The 24,781-nt window shown below is 48.1% G+C and overlaps 3 protein-coding genes across 9 annotated transcripts in view; 1 reads left to right on the top strand and 2 right to left on the bottom strand.

Moving 5' to 3' along the window:
- The first annotated feature begins 1,813 nt into the window (after positions 1-1,813).
- LOC108161132 (nardilysin-like) lies at positions 1,814-5,207 on the top strand. Its single transcript, XM_033393628.1, has 3 exons — positions 1,814-3,274; positions 3,363-3,647; positions 3,701-5,207. Exons 1-3 carry the CDS (start codon positions 1,854-1,856, stop codon positions 4,734-4,736), a joined length of 2,742 nt encoding a protein of 913 aa, XP_033249519.1. The 5' UTR covers positions 1,814-1,853; the 3' UTR covers positions 4,737-5,207.
- Positions 5,208-8,506: 3,299 nt separating this feature from the next.
- On the bottom strand, positions 8,507-13,980 carry LOC108161131. Of its 4 annotated transcripts, XM_033393617.1 has the most exons (8): positions 13,645-13,980; positions 13,211-13,587; positions 9,705-12,937; positions 9,489-9,643; positions 9,341-9,429; positions 9,219-9,262; positions 9,062-9,169; positions 8,507-9,005 (listed from the first exon to the last, which is right to left on the bottom strand). In XM_033393617.1, exons 1-8 carry the CDS (start codon positions 13,880-13,882, stop codon positions 8,633-8,635), a joined length of 4,617 nt encoding a protein of 1,538 aa, XP_033249508.1. In that variant the 5' UTR covers positions 13,883-13,980; the 3' UTR covers positions 8,507-8,632. The 4 variants fall into 4 exon arrangements, with proteins under 4 accessions (XP_033249508.1, XP_033249507.1, XP_033249506.1 ...); XM_033393616.1 differs by having other exon boundaries at positions 9,219-9,429; positions 13,211-13,584; XM_033393615.1 differs by having other exon boundaries at positions 9,219-9,429; positions 13,645-13,979.
- Positions 13,981-14,634: 654 nt separating this feature from the next.
- The window catches only part of LOC108162760 (laminin subunit alpha-1), a 75,131-nt gene continuing 64,984 nt past the window's right edge, over positions 14,635-24,781 (bottom strand). For 2 of the 4 annotated variants that reach the window (XM_017297642.2, XM_017297644.2), the window contains 12 exons: positions 22,468-23,827; positions 22,151-22,406; positions 21,688-22,084; positions 19,311-20,998; positions 18,499-19,251; positions 18,157-18,439; positions 17,924-18,074; positions 17,199-17,856; positions 15,529-16,147; positions 15,327-15,460; positions 15,035-15,263; positions 14,635-14,968 (listed from right to left, as the gene is read on the bottom strand). In XM_017297642.2, the coding sequence (XP_017153131.2) occupies positions 14,814-14,968; positions 15,035-15,263; positions 15,327-15,460; positions 15,529-16,147; positions 17,199-17,856; positions 17,924-18,074; positions 18,157-18,439; positions 18,499-19,251; positions 19,311-20,998; positions 21,688-22,084; positions 22,151-22,406; positions 22,468-23,827 (6,683 nt within the window). In that variant the 3' untranslated portion in view covers positions 14,635-14,813. The other 2 variants (XR_004472775.1, XM_017297643.2) reach the window with 2 other exon arrangements.

Below are 24,781 nucleotides of genomic sequence, written 5' to 3' on the forward strand. Positions count from 1 at the left end.
AAATATACAATTATATTTCGACGTCAAAATATATTTAATAAAAGGGCCGGGCAGGCTGTTTGCCAGATAAAGTTCGATTGGCAAAGCATTGATATACCGAAATCGGTCTTAGCTACAGGAAGGTTGTGCTCAATTTTGCGTACCCATTAAGAGTTATGAGCTTATGACATTAGGCTTTGCTAACTAACTAATGGCCGATGACATTACACTAAGTCAACTGAAACATTGGAGGTGAGTCCCAACATTAATATAGCGTATATATATATATGTATTTTATCTCTTTCGAAAATCGTTTAGCTGCTACTGCATGGAATAAGCCGTATATTGACTTTAAAGCTGCCTATGTCAGCATATCAGAATTGCAAAGTTCATTACAACGAGATGTAATACACATATGGTTATTGAAATAAAAACCTTTTTTTTTAAATATATTAAATATATATATATATGTAAAAAATATTCATGCTCAGTAAAAGAATTCATTAAAAATTTGTAAAGTGCCAAATATATCAGAAAAAGTCGGTTTGGTTTGTAGAGTAAGAGTGGTGTCTCCTCCGGCAGACGCCGTTAATATTAAAGAGAGACAGAAAATCAGTCTGCGCGTGTCGTCGGGCGCTGCGCAGCCACTGAAAATTTGTTCCTTTTGGCTATAAAAATGATCTCATGTGATTCAAATTCACAATTCATATCTGGTAGATAGAATCATTCTCTAAGATTGTGGGTAGTCTCTGAGATCTGGGCGCCTATTTTTAGCGATGGGCAAAGGTTCTTTGTGGGGGCGGAAGGCGGCGTATGTTTGAAATACACTTGTAACAGTGTCATATCACAGAAGACTAGATACAAAATATAAATCCAATATACCCCTTTACTCATTTTAGGTATCGGGTATAGAAATACTAGATCTAACCTGAAATATCCTAATATGGCAGAACTCAACTTTAAATTGCGCGGACTGTTGCCTATTTGTATTAATAGTAGACCAGTTCTTAGTATTATTTGGAGGAAAAACGAGTTGATGGAAAACTATTCCTAGGGAATCTAAGGAACCAAGACAATTCTTTCTTTTCAACTAAACGGTAAGCCGTCTTTGCATATCCTAGAACTACGAGCTCGCATGGAACCATAGTTTATTATCTTATCTTAATATTTGTACCAAAACAATTTTATTCAACAAGCACAGCCTATTCAGAACAGCCAATATTATTTCAGAGTAATAGTAAATCATCGTTGTTACCTGTCACAACAAAGACTACATCTACATTTTACATCTGGTCTCGGTGCCTTTTCTAGTGTGATACGATATACTGAAATACGATACGACTTTAAGTCAATCGATGGTTCTGAGCGATCGATACTATCGCAAGAACGGAACGCCACCACTGAAAGTTGTCTCCCGCCATTTCCTCCATATTGGTTTTTTGTGAAGTTGGCGTTGGCGGATTTTATAATATCAAACCCAATTAACTAATCGAAACTAATTAAAATAAAACTCGCATTTAGGTCCAACGTATAGTTAAGCACTGTGTCATTAGACGACACATTATAATGGCGGAAGTAAAGCATCTGGAGGATCCCCACAAATCGGAGAACGACAGGAAAATGTACAAGTAAGTGAATTGGTGAGACACGCCATCGAAAAGATACTCAATTGCCTTTTAGATCTCTTGTGCTGGGCAATGGGTTACAAGTTTTGATCGTTTCGGCACCATCGGTTGGCATTGGATTTCCCAATAACTCCTCCTGTGCCTTGATGATCGACCACGGTCCATTCGCCGATCCGTGCAACTATCAGGGCCTGGCCCAACTTCTGCAACATATGGTATTCATGGGCAGCAAGCCAGATTCGGCGGAGAATGTCTTCTTTGCGCATGTGGAAAAAAACGGCGGCGAATGCTCCTCATCAATCTTCAGCGAGGACACGCTTTTCTCCTTACTGTGAACACTTGGATTCGAGTCTAGAATACTTAATGTTCTCTCTGAAGCATCCGTTGATGGTGCAGGAGACGATGGAACGTGCCCGCGCTCTCGTGGACTCTGAGTTTCAGCAGAAGGTGCAAAATGATGTATTTCGTCGCAACCAGCTGCTCGCCAGTCTGGCCACCGATGGCTATCCGCATGGCTCCTTTAACTGGGGTAACATGAAATCGCTTAAGGATAAAGTCGATGACAGTGCCCTGCACAGAGCCCTTCACGATGCCTGGCGCGATAACTATGCGGCCAATCGCATGTACGTGTGCCTGCAGGGTATCATGCCTATCGATGTGCTAGAGAACATGGTGGTACGCCACTTTTCCAAGCTGCTCCGCAATGACATCAAGGCGCCCGACCTGACCAAGTTCGATTACCGCAACGCCTTCCGTCCGGCGTTCCACGAGCAAGTCTTCCTCGTGAAGGCCGTGGAGAAATGGCGCAAGTTTGAGCTAACCTGGGTGCTTCCTAACATGCGTCAGTACTATCACAGCAATCCGGATAAGTTTCTCTCCTACCTGATCGAGTACAAGGGAAACGGTAGTCTCTACGCCTACCTGGAGCGCCGCCACTGGGCCCACCATCTCCATGCTGGCATAGACGAGACCGGCTTCAATCTACACTCAATGCACTCATTTTTTAAAGTGGACATTGGCCTCACCGACGAGGGATTTCAGCACATCGATCAGGTTCTGTCCGCCACCTTTGCCTATTTGAAGGTCTTCTCCAACTGTTCCAGCGGTTCCTTGCGTCAGTTGTACGAACAGCAGCAGAAGAGTAAGGTCGCAGAGTTTCGTCTCCCTGACCGTATCTATAAACACGATGTCGATGAACTGGTCTTCAAAAGCAAATACTATCCCCCCAAGGATATACTCACCGCCAGGGAGCTCTACTTCGACACCGACGAGCAGCACCTGTCCGAACTGATCGGCCACCTGAACAGTTTTAAATTCAATCTAATGATTACCTCGCAAGAGCCGTACGAGGGCATGCCATACGACAAGCGGGAGGAGTGGTTCGGCACCGAGTACACCACTTTACCGATGCCAGCAAAGTGGAAGAAGCTGTGGATCGAATCAGAGCCCATTGATGAGCTCTTTCTACCCGAAGCCAATCCCTTTGTGGCCCACGACTTCAAGATATTCTGGAATGAGCAGGGCAAGCCCACGCTGCCACCTTACCCCAAGAGGTTGGTAAAGACAGACACCTGCGAGCTGTGGTTCCGACAGGATGACAAATTTGGGAAGCCGCAGGCCTACTTATGCTTCTTTTTCATCACGCCGCTGCTGAGTCAGAGTGCGAAGAAGTAAGCGATTTATATTTCACACTAGCCATCTAGTCATCGAATGTATTTCCAATAGTTCTTTCTTGACGCTCCTCTTTTTTTTTTGTAGCGCTGCTATGTGCGACTTGTACGTTTCATTGGTGAAAGCGCACGTGCACAAGGAAATGGCTCTCGCCGAAAAGGCAAATCTCACCTACTGCTTCATGGTTTACGACAATGGTTTGCGGCTATTTGTGAAGGGCTACAATGAAAAGCTCCATCTGATTGTGGAGGCCATTGCCGAAGGTATGGTCAGTGTGGGCGCCACCCTCTGTGAATGTTTACTCACCACCTGCCTCAAGATGCTGGGCGAATCCTACTTAGAACTACTGAAATGTCCATCCCAGTTAGCAACGTAAGTGATCTCCATATTATATCTGCATTTCGAATTATAATCTGTGATTTTAGGGACATCCTCGCCCGTGTGCTTGGAGAAAATCCATGGGCCACAATTGACCAGTACAAGTTCCTTAAAGACATCACCATGGAGGATTTCAAGGTGTTTGCCCAGAAGTTACCGCAAGAGATGTACATCAAGGCCCTCGTACAGGGAAACTACACGGAGGAGTCAGCCCACAAGGTGCTTAATTCGGTACTCAGCCGGTTGAAATGCGAGCCCATTAAAGATCATAGGCTCGTAGAGAATCGCATCGTAAAGCTTCCGCAGCACCGCCCAGTCTTCTGCTGCGAAACCGCCTGCCACCACACTACAACCACTAATATCAACAACTTCTACCAAGTCGGAGAAAACTCTTTACGCGTGGAGGCCATACTCGACCTCTTGAATACGTTGTTCAATAGCCCGGACTTGTATCTCAAGAAAGTCGGCGAAGGGATTAATGGCTGGGTCCACGTCAAAAACGGCATTGTCGGCTATACCCTTACGGTAAACTTGAAGGAGACTTTTGAAGAGGACAGCGCCAAACAAATGCAGAACGAGATTGAGGTATTTCGCTGTAAGGTTTGTATGATTCCCATGCAAATGGATGCCAAATGCTTTGCATCCTGGGTAGACGACCTTCTCCATTTGGGAGTTGCCCCTGCACATACTCTGTTGGATGAGGTGGCAGACAATTTTCGCGAGATCATCGGCGGGGACTATATCTTCGGTCGTAGACAGAAGAAGGCCGATGTGTTGCGCACTCTAACCAAATCGGATGTCACTCGCTTCCTATTCGATACCGATTGGCGCGAACTGTCTATTCAAGTCATAGGACACCAACCGTCAGATACAGTAGACGAAGAGGAAGACGATGTCGAAGACGAAGGGGAGGACGAAGACGAATACGAAGAGGAGGACGATGTCGAAGAGGAAGACGATGTCGAATACGAAATGGAATACGAACACGAATTAGAAGTCATGAACAGTGTCATTGCCGAATTCAGAAGCGGTCTCGAGATTTACCCAAAGCGCTCTGTAGAACCATGTGCTGAAGGAAACTAGACGTACCGCAGCCGTCGCCGATTTTCTATGGCAGAATTAAGATTTGCAGAACAAAGATTTGCATACAACCCAGTCAAATCCGTCTACGGATGAATTTCTAATTTTTTTTTTTTGAATTTAATTTCCCATACATTTATCATTAACTTCACATATGGATATACATAGATGAATTTCTAAGTTTAGTTCAATATTAATATTACAAGAAAATTACAAGAATATAATCATCATCTTCACATATGGATATAGACTTGCGAAATGTCGTATCTGTCTGATCGTCTTACAAATCTTACAAATCTTACATAGATGTGTTTCCCGTCGACAAGATCCTGAAATCAGAGAAGCTGACAGCTGCAAACGGCGGTGACCAGTAAGTGTGGGTTAGTCTGCTGAGCTCTGAGAACATGTTCCTTTAAATGTAATTTGTAATTTTGATCAACTAAATGTATAATAAATCTCCTACGCCACAAACAAAGAAGACGTGTTTAATCTGCGTAGACTCAGTCCGTGGCAGAAGAGGCGAACGGCAAGTTCTTATCACGACTGGGCTTATAGCTACAAACATAGCTTTAGAAGGTGTAGTGCGCTTGTTGTAAGAAAAAATTGTTTGCATCGACGTCTTAATTTTCCCTAAAATTATGCTACGCGAATAGGCTAAGTCTTCTGTTGGGTCCAAGAAAGCTAAGCTTTTAACACGCCATCTACTGGGTGCGCTTCGTCACCGTGGGCTGCCCATATTATTTTGTTTGGCTGACGTTTTAATCGGCCTCCTCCTCCCACTGTCATTTTGACAAATCGAAAAGAAAAAGGGAAGAACGAGGGGATGAGGCCTTGATTTCCGGGAGAAGCAGCTCGCTCTCTCCTCGTGGTATCCGAACAGTACGGACGTACTTATCCAGCTCAAAAAAAAAAAAAAAAAAAAATTAATAAAAGGTAAAAATCAAATAAATGTTCTTGGGAGATCAGCACGATCCGCCGGCCTTTCGGAAGAAAGACCCCATCCACCCAGACGAGAAACCAATCCCCGATCCACGGTGCAGAGGATGGTGCGAATTTTCTGACGATCGCCCCAAAGCGGGCCACCGTAGAGTTGGGAAGCTCCACCCAACGCCCCAACGCCCTCCGCCAACGCGGTCCACCGTAGAGTTGGGAAGCTCCACCTAAAGCCCCAACGCCATCCACCACAGCGAGCCCTTCAGCAGTTCCCGAGCTTCAGCGCCGACAGAGAGCGGCCCCTCAGCCGTTTCCGAGCTTTAGCGCCGGCAGCAGCGAGCTCTTCGCCGCCCCAACGCGAGCCGTCGCGACCGAGAGTGGGCCATCCAGCCACCGGGCCAAGAGCCTTAAACAAAAAGTGCCAAGTGATCTTCCTTGCCAGGAATAACCAGACTTGTCCAAGGAAAAAGAGACCCTGACCCGAATTTTTTTTGTCACCGTGCTTCGCCCTAACCTAAAAGCCAGATCATGACATGTGAAGGTTAAATGTATTAAATAAACCCCAACGGAACGGGCAGAACTCGTATGATCCTCTTGTGGCCCATTGTGCGTTTATTCCCAAAGAACTTATGTGCGCTTGTTAGGCCGTTGACCCCTTTGTGCATATAAAACGAAACCAGCTGCTTGGAGCTTTTTCCGTGCGCCCACACCTTGGTCTATGGATCAAGACCTACCCCAACGAATCTAAATAAACGAATAAATATTGAATAAAGTATAAAATATAGAAGTTAAAGATGGAATAATTTGATTTATGAACTATATATGCTCAAAAAAAAAGCCCTAAACAAAAAGAAAAAGAAGATCAAGATAATCTGGTGTTAGCCGTGGTCATGCGTGTGCATGTGTGTGTGCTCTCTCTCTAAAACTTACAGGTATTCCCCTCGCCGAAAGATCTTTTGGACGTGGCCGGAACATGAAAGTACGTAAGTGAACAAACTCCCAGTTAACGTTTATAAACTTTTAACATAAAGAGACAAAAGAAAAAACCATACATGAGCCCGGTCGCCCGTAGTCTTTGATTTTTCCCTAAATTATGTTGGAGCTTTTTTTGTTGTAAAGAGGCCTTAAGCCCACGCAAAGCTCAAGAGCTTTGGAAGCTGTAAGCTTTAGCGCAGATCAGCGGCAGCAGGTGCTTCACACCTATGCGACGGTGATTAGTTACCCTTACTTTTGCATTAATACAAAAATACCGAAAATGAAGAAATCTTAAATAACAAAAGTTCCTACTTAAATATTCATTATTATTGTTATTATTCGTTAAATTATTCCCAGTACCCTACCACCTGTTTTTGAGATCATATATTTTATTCCTATTATTTAAAATTATTATTCCTATAGTTTTAATTCTCTTATTGCCCTAGCTTATACTCACCCCATAACTATATATCATTTTCCTTCTACCCATGTATTTAGCTTTAGGCACTATCGATAAAAATAAATATTGTTAAAGATTTGGAAATGAATTGTTAGAAGATTTTTGTTTAGGAGCCATGCAGGGATCGATGAGGGAGAGTGAGGTATGACCCCCGGCGAGAAAAGGGATCATCCATAAGCCATATTTTCTTCGGAATTAGGATGATCAAGGTTGGGAGGGCCATGGCTGTTGCATCCAACACCAGCACAGCTACCCGTCGGTTCGGGTATGCAACGCGGAAGCCCACTTCCCTGTCCCCTTAATTCCTTTGTCCCTTCTAATTCCCCCAGCCTCCTCATCCTCCTTCCCCAACCCCCTAACACTAGTCATACGGTCATACGCAGGGTATCGCACGCGAAAAAAATAATAATAAGATAAGGCATCGACGCGAGCACGTATAGGAAAGGACCAGTATAGGAACCCCCCCATACTACCGATCATACAGCCGGAGCCAGCGCGTGCACCAGTCCTGCCCGATACACCCCCGACCAGCTCGAGTGGCACCGCCACACACAACAATCGTTGTATGTGATATGCTACAAAGGGCTGCTCCTCGATCGCAGTCGAAGTCAATCGGAGGCAGATCTGTCCATACATTGAGACTTTAGCATATGATTGTCATTTGAAATCAGTTGAGTTGTGAATCGACAGCAAGGTCATCAGGTGCAAAGGAAAAACTCGCTCGCCAGGGGATACGGAGACCATAACATAGATTTAAGGCAGGAAGTTTGTATCGCGGATCTGTGCAATCCTCGATAATTTCCCCCAGTTGAAAGTGGCAGACGATGACAACAATGAAATGAAAGACAAAATACACTCATCAGGTAAAGATGAAAGTGGTTTCTGAAGTGCTTGCTGAAAATGATGATCAGTTATTGAAAATTAATCAAACGTTGGGGAATATTCCCGACACGTCTGCCAATTTCCAGATAAAGGTCGGGGGAATAAAGCCGTTCAAAGTTACCTGTGTATTGATATCTTAGCTGTTCTTTCGATTCTCTAAAACTCTCTTTCTTTAGTCAGTCTTGAGCCGATCGTCATCATTATCGCCTTCATTTCTATTGTCTTGATCTGATCTTGCACCTGCATACGATCTTGCAGTTACAGACATTTGAATCGCGCTGTATATATGCATCCCACTATACAACAACTTTCTATCGTTTTCGGCCACTACCACTGCGGCGTAATATATAAACAACATCGACTTCTTATGAACTTAAATCCAAGAGCAAGTGAAAAAGCTCATTAGCTTAATACATTCTCTAATTTTTTTGCAGTTAGTCAGTTTGAAAAGTCTATTATGGTCTGACATACGGTCATTTGAATGAAATAAGCAGGCCCAAATTGTGAATAAAAGAAATAAATGTTTGAGTGAACACATAGCTATACCAAAGACAATATAAATAGACTAGTTATGTTGTCTTTGGTTGTACGCAGCTTTATTTCGACTTGTGTAGGCGTAAGTAGTAGGTGGGCATGGTACTCGTATTTGCTATTGCAGCGACTTGACGTACTTGGGGCACAAGCATTTCTTGTTCTTCTTTGTGGGTACTGCTGGCGGTGCAGTGGACTCTTCTGTTTCATCGATGTGCTCACGGTAATGTTCGGGATTGGCCTTCTCGCTGCACTTGATGGCCATGAACTCGAAGAAGTCAATGTTGCGAATATGGTAGTAGAACTGGTCCCTGAACTGGAAGTAATTTGGATACACCTTGTGCTTCAGCATAGCCAGGTAGAGGGTCAGGCGCTGCTGCTCTGATAAGTTGCGTCGCTGCTGTTCCTGATGATGTTTCGCCCAGCTGCGCTTGCTGATCTCTTGCTGCACCAATTGACGCAGACGCGGATGAAGATGGAACAGAACCGACCTGAAAATAAAGGCAATAAAAACTGAACAAGGTTTTGGCTTCTCTGCAGCACTCACTCGTTGAAACGATGCCGCAGCTTTCTGAACTTGATCCGGTCAAAGGGATTGATGAAGTGATGAATCCGATCCGAGTTGGCCAGCTGTGTAGGTAGCTCTACAAAGATCCTAAAAACCATATTCTTAGAAAAAATTCCATGCGCTGCTCAATACGTACTTGGCATTTAAAACCATAGGAAATGAAATTGGTTGCGGCCCTGTCTTATAGAGTGGAAAACGTGGAAATTTAACCATATCACTGTCATAAAAATCAAAATCGTTTTTCATGCGATTGTTTACCGACATTAGCTCATTCACATCGATGAAGTAGTTGCCAGCACAGAAGTTGTACTTGCCCAGGGGAGGAATCGATCTAACCAGCTCAAAGCCTGCAAAGGACCTGGTAGGAAGTTGATATGGACGGATGATGGATGGTGTGATTATTTACCCTTTCTTTTACACTCCGTTGAGGAAGATTCTAGGAAGTAGACGGTCCTCCACTTGGGACAAAAGCAGTTGATGAACTTGGTCAGTATTTCGACCCAATTGCGAAATGTGGTCGACAGATTTTTGTCAAAGTCCACCTGTAGCGTGATATCCTCACTGAGGGAAAGACCGTTGGTCGTTGGGTGAATTGGTCGAACATTCTACAGTTGCCGCTTACCGAACGACCAGGGCATTTTCGTCGCATCCAAACTTACGCAACCGGGTCGTGACAACGGCCTGCTTCTCGCTGACAGTTATCCGAAGGTTGATGCCTTCTATATCCACCATTGCGCTCTCGAAAGGCGGTGGCGGTGGCGGTTGCGAGGACCCCCCACCACTGATGGAAGCATGATTTCTCCTCTTCATCCACTCATCTGAGTCTGCCTCGGAAGATTGGCTTGCTTGAAAAGCAGGCAATTGATGTTCTGCAGCATCACCAACGGTGGATACATCTTTGGCCTCAGCTGGATTCAGCTCTTCGATCTGTGGCGCCTTGTACAGCCGAATCTTAAGGTTGTCACACATAAACACCTCCGTCTCAATCTTCAGATCCACGTCCGTGAGGTGTGTGAAGGTGAAGTGGATGCCGGCATAGAGCTGGTGCTGAATGAAATAACTATCCGGGATGTAGGTTATGAAGCTCATGTCACAGATGATGACCTCCTCTCCCTCCTCTTCTACAAGATATTCACTTATACTCATTTTCCTTGGCACCTCTGTTGCTATGCTCTGAAGGCTACCCCGAGAGCTCGCTGACCCCTGACCAACTGGTTTGAAAGGATCAGCCTCCGCAATATTGATATACAGGGGGTTGGGGGGGACACCAACCACTTTGGTAGTCCTACGTACTAGTGCGCGATGCGAGCTACTGGAACTTATCTCGGCATCTATCTCGTCCACCAAGACGCCCGGATCCCAGCCCTCAATAGTGCCAGTCCTGATGATCGTGCCGTCTCTGTGGTAGCATCTCGTTTCCTCTTTCGTCCATATTACCTTGACACCATCATTCCGCATCGAATACGACTCATTGGCATAGTAGTCGTGCCATTCGGTGTTCTTGAAGGGCTTCCCGCACCAGATCTTCCCGTCCGTCTGCACGTGTACAACACTGCCCATCGAGGTGATCAGCTTGAGATGCTTGTAGCTGAGGTTGTACAAGCCCATGATGAACTTGAGATATTTGAGCTCAAAGTCAATGCTGGCGAACAGAACTGCCGCCTGCTTGGACTTGGCCAGTCGCTGCTTGCGGGCTGCGGAAGATTCCTTGGAGGTCTTGCTTTGAACTGAGGGGCGAGAGAGGCTATCGGCGCCGCCCGAGGAACGAACATTCTGCGAAGATCTTACATCGCGACTTTTTCTCTTCTTGATATCGTTGGAAAGGGGTTGGTAACTGCTGTAGGTGGATTGGGTGGAGCATGCATTGATGAACTCGGTTGCTGCTTCCTCCTCCTCCTCGACCTCCGCTTCGGTATAGCTAAACAGATGATACACCTCTCCATTGTATCGCATTATCAGTACAGTGGAGCTGTTGTTGTAGTAGACAATGACGCAGCCGTATGGGGTACAGACTCGACGGCTCTCGTCCAGCTGGTTCTCCTGAATGGACCACAGGTGCTCGGCATGCGTGTCATGGCAGTAGGTGCTCAGTCCGTTTGGGTAGTTTACCACAGCCTTGGCACACTCCTTGTCCGAGAGCAGTACTCTTAGGCTAATTCCGTTTTTCGACTCAACGCGAATATTTCCATCCGTGGTACCCACACTTTTGGCAGAGCCCTTGAAGTGCACATGATGGCCGTCGATGTTCAGCGAGAGGCACTTGTTCATCTGCCGGAAATTCCACTTTTCCTCGTACAGCGTGATCCGGCCTTCCTCGAAGAAGTACGTGGAGGTCTTGGACTTGATCTTCTGCTGTGTGTCGTCTAGGTTGTAGCCCTTGAGCATGGGATGATTGGGTCCCAGTCCAATGTATGGTAAGTTTGTTCCCCCACTCCCAGTCAAATTGAACTTCGCCTGTAGGCTAGTCTTGGACTGCCGCAGACTTTTTGTACTCCTCGTACTTTCTAAATTAGCTGCGATCGCTGGTGTGTGTTCCTCCTTCTCCTTGTCTTTTATCTGCGCCTTCAGCGACTGCGGCCGAACAAATACATGTGGATCGATGCTGAGACGCTGACCCCCCTTGCACTTAATTTTCATTGGCTCGTTCTCAAGGCCGTGCATTGTGGCAATGCTATGAGCCATAGCCATGTTCTCGTTCTGCTCCATGGCCTCATCGAACATCTGGGGGGTCACCAGATCATTTAAGAACTGCTCCATCTCAAAGAGGGTAAAGTCCCTGAAGCACAGGCGGGTGGGGAGCACAGTCTGTTTCTGCTGCTCGAAGACCTCGTTGAGAGCCCGCCTGAAGGTGTAGAGCTTCACACTGGGGAAGACTTCCTCCACGGTGATGTCATCGTAGTCGTTGACCAGCTCTATGATGCGCTGCGTCACCGCATCGTCCGTGAGATAGAGCTGGGCGTACTTGGGAAGGAAGATGGGCTCCAACTCACCGTTGTAGGGTGAGTACGGAAGGGATTCGGTGATGTAGCCACTGGTGAAGTAGCGTCGCATCACGTTGTACTCGAGACAGCCGTGGTAGACATTGGTCATTAACGACTGATCCATGTAGGAGAGAATGCTGCTTAGCAGAGAATTTCCCTGTTCGACAAACAGTCGTTCGTTCTTGGACAGCTTCACAATGCTCTTAAAGGCATTCGCATAGACCTTGACTTTGTCAAGCATCCGTGTCTGCGCCGCAGAAGTGGGATTTGCCAGCAGTAGGACCTCCATCTCGGTCATCAGCTCCCTGGGATTGCCAAATATGCTCATTAGGGACTCTACGTAGAGATAGATGGTCCCAACGTCAGCCCTGGCTGCTGGCATCTGAGACTTCAGGTAGTGCCCCTGAATGCTGAGCGACTCGGCCATGTGGAAACTGTCCAGCATGTTGGCGTCCGGGCTCATCTTCACATTGATCTCCTGGTAGGGCGCTAGGTAGTACGATACGTACTGTTCCCGCAGCGTCTCCAAATCGTACACGAACCAGCTCAGCTGATTGAAGATGTCGTCCGTGAACTTAGTCGCCAGGCAGGCGGACATCTGGGGAAGCTGTTGCTGGAATATGCCCACGCGCTTGGTGGCCGTCCTCTTGCGCAGCGAATGAATGTCTTTTTGGATGTTTTCAATGGTCTCCTGTAGATACCGCTCCCGGCGTGGACGCGGCACCAGCAGATCGTAAGCGCACTCCTCGGGTAGGAAGTGGATTATTGCTCGAACTGGCTGATGGTTGGCCAGCAGGGACTTGTAGAAATCATTGTCGAATTGGCCAATGACCAGGATCATGATCTTCGTCGTCAGAGGGTTATCATTGATATACTACAGAGAACAGCAGGTAGAGCAGTGATTTATAGAAAAGGTTTAGAAAAGTCACAATAGTATAGGGAGCAACAAATCCCTTAGTATCCACTCTGTAACTATTTCAAATAGTATCCAATTCTATGGACCTTGAGATCTTGGGATTTCTACAGATGGACGGGACGGACCTGGCTGAGCAGGAATAAATGAGTTGGTGCCTAGTATTCGGCTTTTCATTACATACTATTTGCGACTCCCTAAAACTGTTGCACATAATTTAACCAACTCGCTTACCATGCGCTTGGACAGCGGCTTCCCTTTGCCAACTTTATGGTGGTCCTTGGCCGTGACAGACACGCACTCAATTTTCTCCATTTTCGACATTTCGCTAGATCCCTTTTCGGCCTTGGATTTGGTTGTCTTCCTGGAAGCAGTGGCATTGGTGCGCATTGTGTCTAATGTATTCTTTGTTCTAGATGCTCGCTCCTTGTTGGGGTCGGTCGAGATATTTTTCAGCTCGGCCGGAGTGTTCTTCTGCCAATATTCATAAAGATTAAAGTGCAGCTCCTGGTCGATATTCCTGCTTATATTTTCGTACTCGGCCACGCTCTCTCGTATTCGTTGCATGGTAATGCTGACGGGATCCGTGGACATTAGCTCGTTTGTTCCTACTAGAAATTTGTGGTGACTGTCGGGCCTGCTGATGGTCCACTTACATATCCACTTACCCGTCCTCTTGGAATACGCCTTTGAGATACGCAGGTCCTGCTGCTGGATGGCCAACTGCACCTCATTTTCTACATCTATAACGAAAAGAGATCGGCGCAGACCGCACTTGATTCGTCTTATAAACTCGTCTCGAAGCGCACTCAGCCCATTGTCGTAGAAGTTAACGCAGTAGACATGATAGGCGTGATCACTCACGGATGGCCTGTTTCCTCGTCGGCTGCTCCGATCCGTGTTCATTGTGTGGAGTATTACAAAATATATATATGTGCTACTATATATAAATAATGGATAATGGATTTTATTATTTTTATTTTATTTTTGATGAACCAGATATGCGACACAAATCTCCCAGAGAGCTATTCAAATTTTCAAAGACAACTAAAATTTAGGAAGCCATCAAATATCTTCAAACATTAAACAAGCTCTGTCAAACTTAAACCCTTATACAACCCTTGGTGTCAAAAGGAAGGGCAGAACCAAATTACATCCTCACAGAGGGTACTATAATATTAGTAAGTATTAATATTAAATCCCGAGCTTATCTGTTTATTTAAATCATAATCCCACGAAACTAGTTTAAACGGAATTATTTATAAATATCTTAGTAAACAATTAACTTATGGCTCCGCTGCACGAAATGACAACGCATTGTTTATCGATTTAATAAATGGTTTTTTATTTAATTTATATAGATGCCAATACTACATCTAAATGCTATGATGCTTACAGGCTAAATGGCCGCTTCTATGTACAAATGAAAGTCGTATAAACTAATTCTACTTAATGGTAATTATCTCGTTTTGGACTGTACAAGCAGGAGATTCGGTTAAAACGAATGAAAAGAAATACAAACTTAAAGCCTCTTTTAAAACATAAAATAAATAAATGAGAGCGAGTGTGAAGAATAACTGGGATAAATAAGCGATATAAATACAAATCAGATTGCGGATTTCGAAATGCAGTCACTGGCAATGAAAGTTTTAAGTAAGTTCAGTTGAGAAATGTACTATTCATATGAATATCCAAAGCTAATCCTATGCTAGGCTAACTTATATGGCAGTGATAGGCTATAAAACTCGTAATTGATCACAATACATTTGGAAAAAGTTTTGGTGTGTCGTCAACAGGAACCAGAAACGCCCCGGACGGCGGCCGGACAGTTCTTCAGCTACGTATCATCGCTGGACACGAGGCACTCGCTGAGCAGGACGTTACGCAGATCGTCCATATCGATCCAGTCGCGCTTCTCGTTGCGTATGGACACGTTTCGGATGCAGCCCTTGAAGTTCTCCCTCGACAGCAGCGATCCGCTGGGAGCAACATCTGAAAGGCCAGAGATATAAGTATTTTTGCTTGATTTTCCCATAGGGCATATGTTTGTTCCTATACCTGGCAGCCCGCCTATGTAGAGGGGAGAACGGGTTTGCACCTTGCCCGTGTTCCGTGGGTTTCCAGCACTGATGACGGCTGGCAGCTGATCGATTCTAAGGACAATCTGCTCGCCATCGTAGAGAGCCGAAATGTTATGCCACTTGTTGTCGCACAGGGCATACTTCCCAGGCAATGCCGACTCCAGACGCAGGGGCACTCCATCCCCCAGATCGCAGGAGAAAACGATCTGCAAAATGACAAAGAGATACAATTTAGATATAATCACGGAACACACTGGATTTTCTCCTACATTGCCGTTGTGAAGCTCCAACGATAGAGCTGGGAATCCACTTGGCTCGGACACACTCAGCAATATTCCCGATAATTCCGACGTTCGAAATTCCGTTTCCAGGTCCAGATATTTTCCCACATGAAAGTTTTTCTCTGTCAAAATGAAACAATTGTTAGGACACCAAGATTTCTGATTGCTGTACATAACAGGTATAACTCACTATATATGGCATAGGCATCGCCGGGGAAGTAGCTGCCTCTTTCGACGGTGGGAAAGCACTGTCCCACATTCGAGTGCTTGCCGGGACGGGCCAGGTCCTGGGTGCTATTGTTGATGGTAACGCGTCGCAAGCAGCCCTTAAAAGGCTCCAGTCGCATGTAGAGCTCCGATGCCACCTTTACTGGGGCCTGGGGCAGGCCGCCGACCAGCAGCAGCTGCGAGGCCCCAATCTTTTTCGGCAACTTCATTTGGGCGGAGGTCTTCTGGTCCGTTCGGCCGATCTCCACTGACATCGTGACCTTGCGCTCATGACAGCTGACAGTCACCCGGTGCCACTCGCCATCGTTGAGCTTCGCGGTGAGCTGGAGCTCCTCACGACGACGACCTCGCACGACCAGGACCAGCTGTCCGTCTTTGAGCAGAAGTACCACGTAGTGCTTGGGCTTCTCCTTGCTCCCAGGGGATAGGTAGAGCATGCCGTTGGGATAGAAGGAGCGGAAGTCGAAGCTCAGGCGGAAGTTGCGCTGCCAGAAGCGGCGCTCGGGCAGCTTCAGCTGCGAGTAGCTGTAAATCTCGTCTCCGAACTTGAACGCATTCGGCTCGTAGGAGTAGCTGCCGATCTGCAAGAAAGAGCCCGAATTAGTCCCGGGACCTACTTAATCTATCGAGGAACTCAACTCACCCCGACGACTTTGTGTTAGTTTCTGAGCTCTAAGCGTAGCGATCTCCCAGAGAGAACACTCCGAGAGATTGGATTGGATTGGGTTAAGAATAAAAACTTTTCCATGATTTTTGTTCGGTTTTTTTTTGTTATAAAAATTTTTTATTTGAAACGTGATTTAAAAATGTTGTGATAACAATCAAATGTCCGTGTTGTGGTCGCGAAGTAGGTAAGCAAGTGTTAATCGTATGATACATTTATGAAAGCAAAAACGTACACAAAGCGTTGATATGAGTGGTGTGAATCTTAAGGACTAGACTGAGCTTCGGAGCCGTACTTATCGTGTAGCAAAAAAGTCATATGAAATATTTACAAAAAATATATGTCGTAAAAAAGATGATTATTAACTATGATTATAGCGCTTTTTTGTGTTAGCCGAGGACCCGATGCGCCTAGGAGCTTGAACCAATCCTCTTCCGGACTTAACGCTAGCCAAGTTGTCCTCCATAAACATGAACACGAACATGATGGCCCGTCTATCTTTTCGTTGCGCTTTTACTTTCATGATCATGATTACGTAGGACAACTTTCCAGCTATGACTGAGCTGAGGTTATATGTATCTTTGATGATGTTTATATAAAGGTTATATTAATCCACATGTAGACCACATAGAGTAGCTTTGTTTGGTTAGCTTTTTGTTTTGTTTTGTGTGTTTGTGTTTAATGTTTAGGCGAAATTAGTATACAAATGAGCTTTCTTAAGGCGCAGCGCTTGAAGCTTTTAGCGTAGCAGCTTTGACATAATTGCTTAGCAACTAAAATCCTATAAGAACAAAGAGAAACGTTTGAGTTTGAGTTTAAGATGGAGTTAGGCAGCCACAATTTGCATGCAGGGTTGCGGATAGGGATGGACAGTTACAGTCGCAGTCCCATCCAAGTCTCTTCTCCCCAATTTCCTCACCAATTTCCCATACCAAGCCAAAAAGAAGGAAACAGCCTTAGCAACTCACCCGCTTGCAGCCCTCCGGCGAGGCCGTGAAACTCTTCCCGATCATCGGTTCCGTCTTGAGAAACACGTCGTAGAGTCCACCCTTGAGACTGCCCATCAGGGGACCATTGCGTCCGATCAGGACATTGGAAAAGGTAAGAGCATCGTTGAAGTTCACGGTCCGGTTGTTGAACACAACATCCCGAATGGCTCCTTCTAGGTTGACGAAGGTGGGCGCCAGCGGCGTAAAGCTCTCGTGCGGGGGAGCTCCGCCGATGTAGAGACCTCCCGCCTCCCGGGGTAGACTAATGACCGTTGGGTTGCCGCTCAGGCTGCGCACATCCTGCAGCTCATCGTCCACCATCAGCTCCAGCCGGCGACCAGTCTTTATCATGTTGATCACGTGCAGTTCACCATCATTCAGCTGACTGATATTGGAAGACAGCTTGACAAAGCTGCGGCCAGAGTTGACCCACACGTGCAACTGCCCATCCACCAGGCTCATTGAGTAGTTGCCCTTGATGTCCTTGTCATCGTAGTCGGCCAGAACCTCGGGCGGATAGGCGGCCAGGAGCAAGAGACAGTCCGGTTGTAGGGTGCGGAAGACCAGGGCAGTATTCGAGCGCTTCCTCAGCGACTGCGAAGGTAGCTCTAGATACCCGTTCCCCGAGAACCCAGCCCTGAAAGGTAGATCCGAAAAGAAGTGTTTTAGCAAAACATATATAGGAGTTTAAGTTTGTTACTCACTTTGTGATCATGTCCTTGCAGGAAGGCTCTACGCCGAAGTAGCTGGAGCTCTCTAGGGGATCGTACGTCTCTCCGTTCACCTGAACATCCGTCATGCAGCCAAGGAAGGGATTATCAGCGCCTGGAGCTTTCGTCGTGCCTGATGTGAAGCCTATGAGTAAACAAAAAGATAACGTTAGAGAACGTTAGGAAGAAACCTTCAAAGGCCCAAAGGATCAGCTTATAATCCTTACCTGGCGGCACTCCACCCAAATAATAGACAGCCTTCGACAAATCTGGTAGCAAATGTGCGTTCACGGGCAGTGTGGGTGCTCCGGAGATGGGACGATCGTTGTTCACGCGGAGCATGCCGTTCTCTGTGCTTCGTTTGGCCGAGAACTCGCGGGCGGCCTCGATTTTGATCCACTGACCCACATTGTACTTCTTGGTGGTGTTGATCTCCAGCTTGGACTCGTCGCCGTAGTCAATGCGGAACATGATGCGTCCACGGCTCAATGTTACCGACACCGAGCGATTCTGGGGAAACAAAAAGCGTCAAGTGAGTTGGCAACTAGTGGTGTCATTTGGTGACTTACATTTTTGTCATCAACCGCCAGGAAGAGCAACGCATTCTCGTCCAGAGTACGGAAGGTCATCTGCACAGAGAACAGATTCTTGCGATATGGCCGGGGACGGGTCTTCATTAGCTGCGCATAGCCCAGACCGTTAAAGTGACGTGCCGTCGATGAGGCGGAGGATTCGCGGGCACCGATCATGGAACCACCGCACCGCCCCTCGCTGTCCACAAAGTTCCACAGTCCCAGCGGCTTGTTGTCCACCTCTACATGGTGCACGACCACATTGAGGCCAGGCGTCAGCTGCAGATCCTTCGAGGCGAAGCCACCAAGGGATATGCGATCGTTTCGCGACTGATAGAAGCGCGTGTGCTCCGTGTCTGTGGAGCCAGTGATGGTGACCGGACTGCTGGGTGTCAGCACCCCATAGTTGTTCATCCGTCGCACCAACAAGCTGCCCAGATTGAGCGTCCGATTGGCCTCCACATGGTACCAGGCATCGTCGTACTTGGGATCCCGCGTCTGCACCACCATGGGATGGGTGACAGTCGCCGTGGTCCCCCCCAGATTCCAAACGAGGCGCACCCGTCGCTTGTACAACTCCAGGGTGATGTGGCGTCCCTCACTGCCCTCCACTTGGATCAGGGGCGAGCTCTCGATGTGGTTCGCCAACGCGAAGCTGAGGCGCAAATTGTTGGAGGTACTCAGGCCATACGATGAGGGCAGATAAGAGCGGATGCACTTGGGACCCAGTGACTCCAGGGAGACATCGATCTGTAAATGGAAGGAACAATGTATAATACTCTGAATACCCGTCCGATTCCCCCACTCACCGCTTGGGCTGCATGCCTGGCCTTGGCTATCTGGTCCCTGAGCTGTTGCAACTGCTTGGCCATGCTATTGTTCCAGGACTCGAACACTTGCTGCTCCTTTGCCGCCTGCTGCTCTAGATAGCTGAGCGACACGTTGGCCAGTCGGAGATTGGTCTTGGTCAGCGATATGTTCTCCTGAGCCATGCCGAGCTTGATGTCCCAGTCGGGCTCGAGCTTGGTGAAGGATTTGCGCATATTCTGAAGCGATTCCTCCGTCTCCTTAGCCTTTCGAAGTTCGGCCCGCATCTGCTCGCCGGTTCTCCTGGCCAGATCCAGGCTCTCCTTGGCATGACGACGGGCCGAACTGTCGGTGAGGGTCTGCAACTGGCTAGAAATGTTGTTGGTGCGCAGCCCTGACTCGAAGATGGTGGCCTTGATGCCCTCCACCTGCTCCTGCTGCTGATGCAGCTTCTCTTTGAGCACGTTGGACTTGTGCATCTGCTTAAGTGCCTCCTGCTGCAGCTGCCTGGAGCGGTGCAACGAGTGCTTGGCTCGCTCGATCATGGAGCTGCCATCGCTGGGATACAGCGTTCTCTGGGCATCGTAGACCCGTTCCTTGGCAAGGATAGAGCCTTGACGAGCATCATTGATCGCCTTGGTTATGTTGCTGTGCGCCGAGCTGGCCAGGATGGCAATGCGTGCACCATTCCTCGTGGGCTGGAACTGCCGAGCATACTCATTCGACCTCTCCAGCAAACGATCTGCATGTTTCTCCGCCTTTGGCAGCCAGTGCTTGCGCACCTCCCGCTGCTGCTCGGACTTGACGCCGAGGGTGGCATTCAGGAGAACAGTCGCACCGTCCAGCTGGTTCAGATGTTCGCTCAGCAGAGACTGCCGCTCGAGGGTGAGTCTCGCCAGCTCTTCTCCCTGGTCGAGATAGCTCTGGTTGAGATACTTTCCAATCAGCTGGCCCAGGTCATTCAGCTCGTGATGCGCCTCGGCCGTATGGCCATTCAGGTTGCGCACATGCTCCACTATGTCCTCCGCCTCGCTCTCCACCTCCAGGGTGCGATCTAGCTGCAGTCGCAAGTCCACCACACGATGGTTGGTCTGGTTCAGATCTCGCCAGAGCATCTCCAGCCGACCCCGCTCGTCGAAAGCGGCATCCGAGGCGTTGCCCGAGACGTAGAAATGACGCCAGGCACAATCGTTCGTGCTGCGAATGCCCTGAATTCCCTGATGGTGCTCCTGGATAGCCTGCAGATAGAAGCGGGCCTGCTTTAGGGCCGTCGGCAGACTGAGGTGCTGGGCACTCTTCCCGTAGCTCCTCAAATCGAGCAGTGTCTGAAGTATCTCTGCCCGTACCAGGCCCACATCCTGTTGCTGCACCGAAGCGTCATCCTGCATGGCCTTGAGAGCGAACTCCCTCTTTCCGATCGTGGACAGCGCCTTGCGCGACTGGAACTTCATATTTTCAGCATGGGCATCCAGCTTGACGACGCCAGCGGTATCATAGTCCTGCAGCAGTTTCCTGGCCTGGCTGAAGTCCTGCTGCCGCCCTCGCCAGGTGTCGTAGGCTCGTTCGTAATCGGACAACTTGAGGTACGGCGCAGGTATTCCGGTCAGGTCCATGTTGTGGAGCCCGCGACGCAGCTTATGGCCCACCAACTCCACATAGTCCAGGAGTAATAGAGTACAATTGTCGCAAACTGTAGAAAAGTGCTCAATTAAAAGATATTAACGAAGGAAGGCTAGCTTCGGTGGGCAGAAGAATCAGACCCATGGTTTCATCAGTTCATGGGATTACATATATCATTCTCCGTAAACAGTGATCACACAAATGATGAGAACTAGAGAACTATTTACGTAAGACAGAATCTAATGAAAACATAGCAAACAATATTACGCAAAAAGTCCAATGACCAAAAAACAGCTGTTTAGGGACAACCAAAAACAAACGAAGTAAAGGAACGATTTATGAGCGTATGACATTAAACTTGCTAACTAACTTATGGCCGTATGACATTACATTTGGCTAACTGGGTAACTGCAATCATTGCAGAATAGCATGCTGTGAGAGCGAGAGAAATACGATTACAGAGATGGTCGACTGTTACATTTCAGGTTCAATTTTGTTGCTGGGAAACACAAGTAGTCACAAATAGTGCTTCTGTTCTTCGACTGAAGGCCGGAAAAATTGACTAAAGGCGGGTTTTAGCACCATTTAGTGTTTTGTCACATGTATATAGAGTACTAGTTTACTCGTATTACTCGTATGAATCACAACGTATCACACCTAAGGTAAAGAAGCTTTCAAAATGATTTCATTTTGGATCATGAATCAATTATTCGGAGATCCCTCTGCTGGAGCACTCATCTAGTTTGAGGGACGACTCACCTCTGCATCCATTGTCCACCACATGATGTCGTTCCGCCAGACACTTGCTGCACTTGAGGCCTGTGACACCCTCCCGACAATAGCACTGACCCGTCTCCGAGTCGCAGCCCTCGGCTCGGATTCCGTCCGGATTGCAGTTGCAGGCCTGGCAGCTGCTGTTGGGATACAGCGTGGGATTGCCGAAGTAGCCGGAATGGCAGCGCTCGCACAGCCTCCCCGTGTAACCGGGCTTGCACACACAACTCACTTCGCCGTCCCAGACATTGCAGCCGCGAGCAAAGTTGCGATTGGTTTCGGGGCACGGACAGGCCTGGCAGCCGTGCGGAGAGTTCGGGTCGCCGTAGAAGCCCTCGGCGCATTGCTGGCAATGATCTCCTCCACTGTTCGCGCGACAGTTCTGGATGTCGATGGGGTTGCAAATCAGATATTGGAACAAGAATAATTTTATTTATCCATTTTTTACCTGACAGACACCCGACTCCTTGTCACAATCGCTGCTGCGTCCATTGCAATGGCAGGGAGCTGCCCGTCCAATCAGGTCCTCAATGAAGACACTATCCACATCGCTGGTATTGCGCCAGCGATAGAATGATCGTCCAGGGTCCTGGCAGGAGAGACCATCAAAGCGCTTGGGACACTTACAGCGCTCCACACCCTTGGCAATCAAGTTGGTAGAGCCCTCTATAAAGATGGCCGCATCCATGTGGACATTCTGAAGGCTAAGAAAAAGAGAGAAGAATCAAATATGTATCCAATGAGATGCTGGATCCCAGGACTTACACAACTTCCTGAAAATCTGCAAAGGCAAACGCTCGGATGAAAATGTGGCGAATGTTTTGAAGTGCAGCCATGAGAGTTCCCCGATCCACGGCCTGATTATTGTGGTGATACTTCCAAAGGGATTCGTGGAGCGGCACGCGATGCGTCACATTCAGGGAGTACTCGAACTCCTCGTACTCGTAGAAGTCCAACAGGAGCTTGGAATGGGCGTGCAGCTGCACCAGCGGGTACTGAGCTAGGATCTGTCTCTCCAGCGGAGTGTGGGCTCCCTCGGTGATGAGGGAGAAGTACAGATAGCCACCGTAGCTGCTAGTGCGATCCCCATAGAACTGAGGCGGCAACTGGAAGTACAGCGGATGGTAGAACTGCCCATAGGCACCAATGGAGACATTGCCTGTCGATCGCGGCACCAGGCTAAGGTCGTTCATGCGCTGTATCTCCGCATCTTCGCGATGGAAAACGGTACCCTCCATCTGGACCACCACAATGTACTCGTACTCTCCGCTCGGCACGTGCTGGGGACGTATCTGCTGGACACTGAGGTTCCGGGACTCGGGCATGCGTATGTGGCCCCAGGATAGGTCGCTCTGCTGGCACTCACCGGAACGACCGAAGCAGAAGCACCGGGTGCACCCCTCCGGATTGAGGGCGGACAACCCGAAAGTGCTCTGCATGCAGGTGTCGCACTTGAGACCCACCACGAGACTCTTGCACGGACACTGGCCATTCGAGTCGCAGGCAATCAAGCCATCCGCGCGGGTGAAAGAGCCGTCCGCATTGCAGCCGCAGCGCCTGCACTCCGGATAGCCAAAGTAGCCCGCGGCACAGGATTCGCAGCTCCTGCCCGCATAGCCCTCTCGGCACTGGCATTGTCCGTCTCCCGGAGCGCACTGCTGGCCAATGGAGCCAATGTGATCGCACTCGCACTCCCGACAGCCCAGACGCGCCTGCCAGCCCCAGGTGCCGGGCACGCACTGCCCACAACCCAATCCGCGGGTGAACTTGGGGCAAATGCAGCGTCCGTTGTGAGAGTCGCATATCTGACCCTCCGCCGTGCAAGCCGAGCAGCGCTGGCAGCCCTCGGTGCTGAATCCGAAGAAGCCCTCGGTGCATTCATTGCAGTGCTGGCCACCCACTCCGATCTTGCAGTCGCACTGACCCGTCCACGGATTGCACTCGTCACCCCGGGATCCGTGAGGGTCGCAGAGGCAGTCGTGACAGCCCACGCCTTGCGTGAGGTTCCAGTGGCCCGCCCGGCACTTGTCGCAGCGTCTGCCCGTCACGTTGGCCATACAGGCGCACTGTCCCGATCGCTTATCACAGGCCGTTGACAAGGATCCCACGCTGCTGCAGTGGCATTCTGAAAGAAAAGAGAGGGCAAAGAAGATCAGTACGAGCCTTTGGGGGATCCAAAATATAGAACACATCTAGGACGCAAGGCTCTACTCCCAATTGGTGCGGTTACTCAAAGTACGAGTCAGCTCTAATAAATCCAATTTCTCCAGCTTTCCACTGCTTGCGTTACTGGGCCACAAGCACCATTGCACCATTGTCAGTGGCAGCCAACTAACTGCACCTAAACAGCAACCAACTGCTGCCCCAGACCAACCAGACGACCCACCATCCCGCAGCGCGCAGCCCGCAGCCCGCAGCCCGTATCCACCAGGCAGTCATCCAGCCAGTTGGTTTGTGGGTTGCGCGTAGGCAGCACCTCGAAGCCCGCCCACATGTACGTATGCATAGAGTTTCCTATTCGGGCGACAAACGACAAATGCGACGACGGCCCAAGCGGACGATGGACTATGGACGATGGACACAAAAAAACTGTGGGAGACAACGACAACGGACCAAGCCAGACAAGTCTCCACTCTCGCATGTGGACAAGGAGGAGGCACATACGAAAATAAATTCATTCATAAATCCGGTAAAACCAACGCAAAACAAAAAAAACTTTATAGAAAATGTTCAAAATTGATTGCACGATCTAAAAAAAAACTGAAAAATAGGCGAAAAATGCATACAAATTTCGGAGACCCGTGTTGGTTTTTAAAATAATGAAGTTTGAATGCTCTAATGGGATATCTTACTATCCAATATCGTACATGGAAGTGTGAAGTGTTTTTTTACGATAGGTATCAATTTTTTTGAGTTCTTAAGGATCAACATTTAAATACAATAACTATTTGTTATTAAGTTTTGTCATAAAATGGAGAAGTAATAATGGACAATGGAGAATATATCGATTAAGATTTTGCAGGCAGGATTAATATGTTGTGTTCAGTGGGACTTAATTCAAGGCAAAGAACTCTCGAGC

Source organism: Drosophila miranda, chromosome 4 (assembly GCF_003369915.1).
Source record: "Drosophila miranda strain MSH22 chromosome 4, D.miranda_PacBio2.1, whole genome shotgun sequence".
In the NCBI taxonomy this organism is placed as follows: domain Eukaryota; kingdom Metazoa; phylum Arthropoda; class Insecta; order Diptera; family Drosophilidae; genus Drosophila; species Drosophila miranda.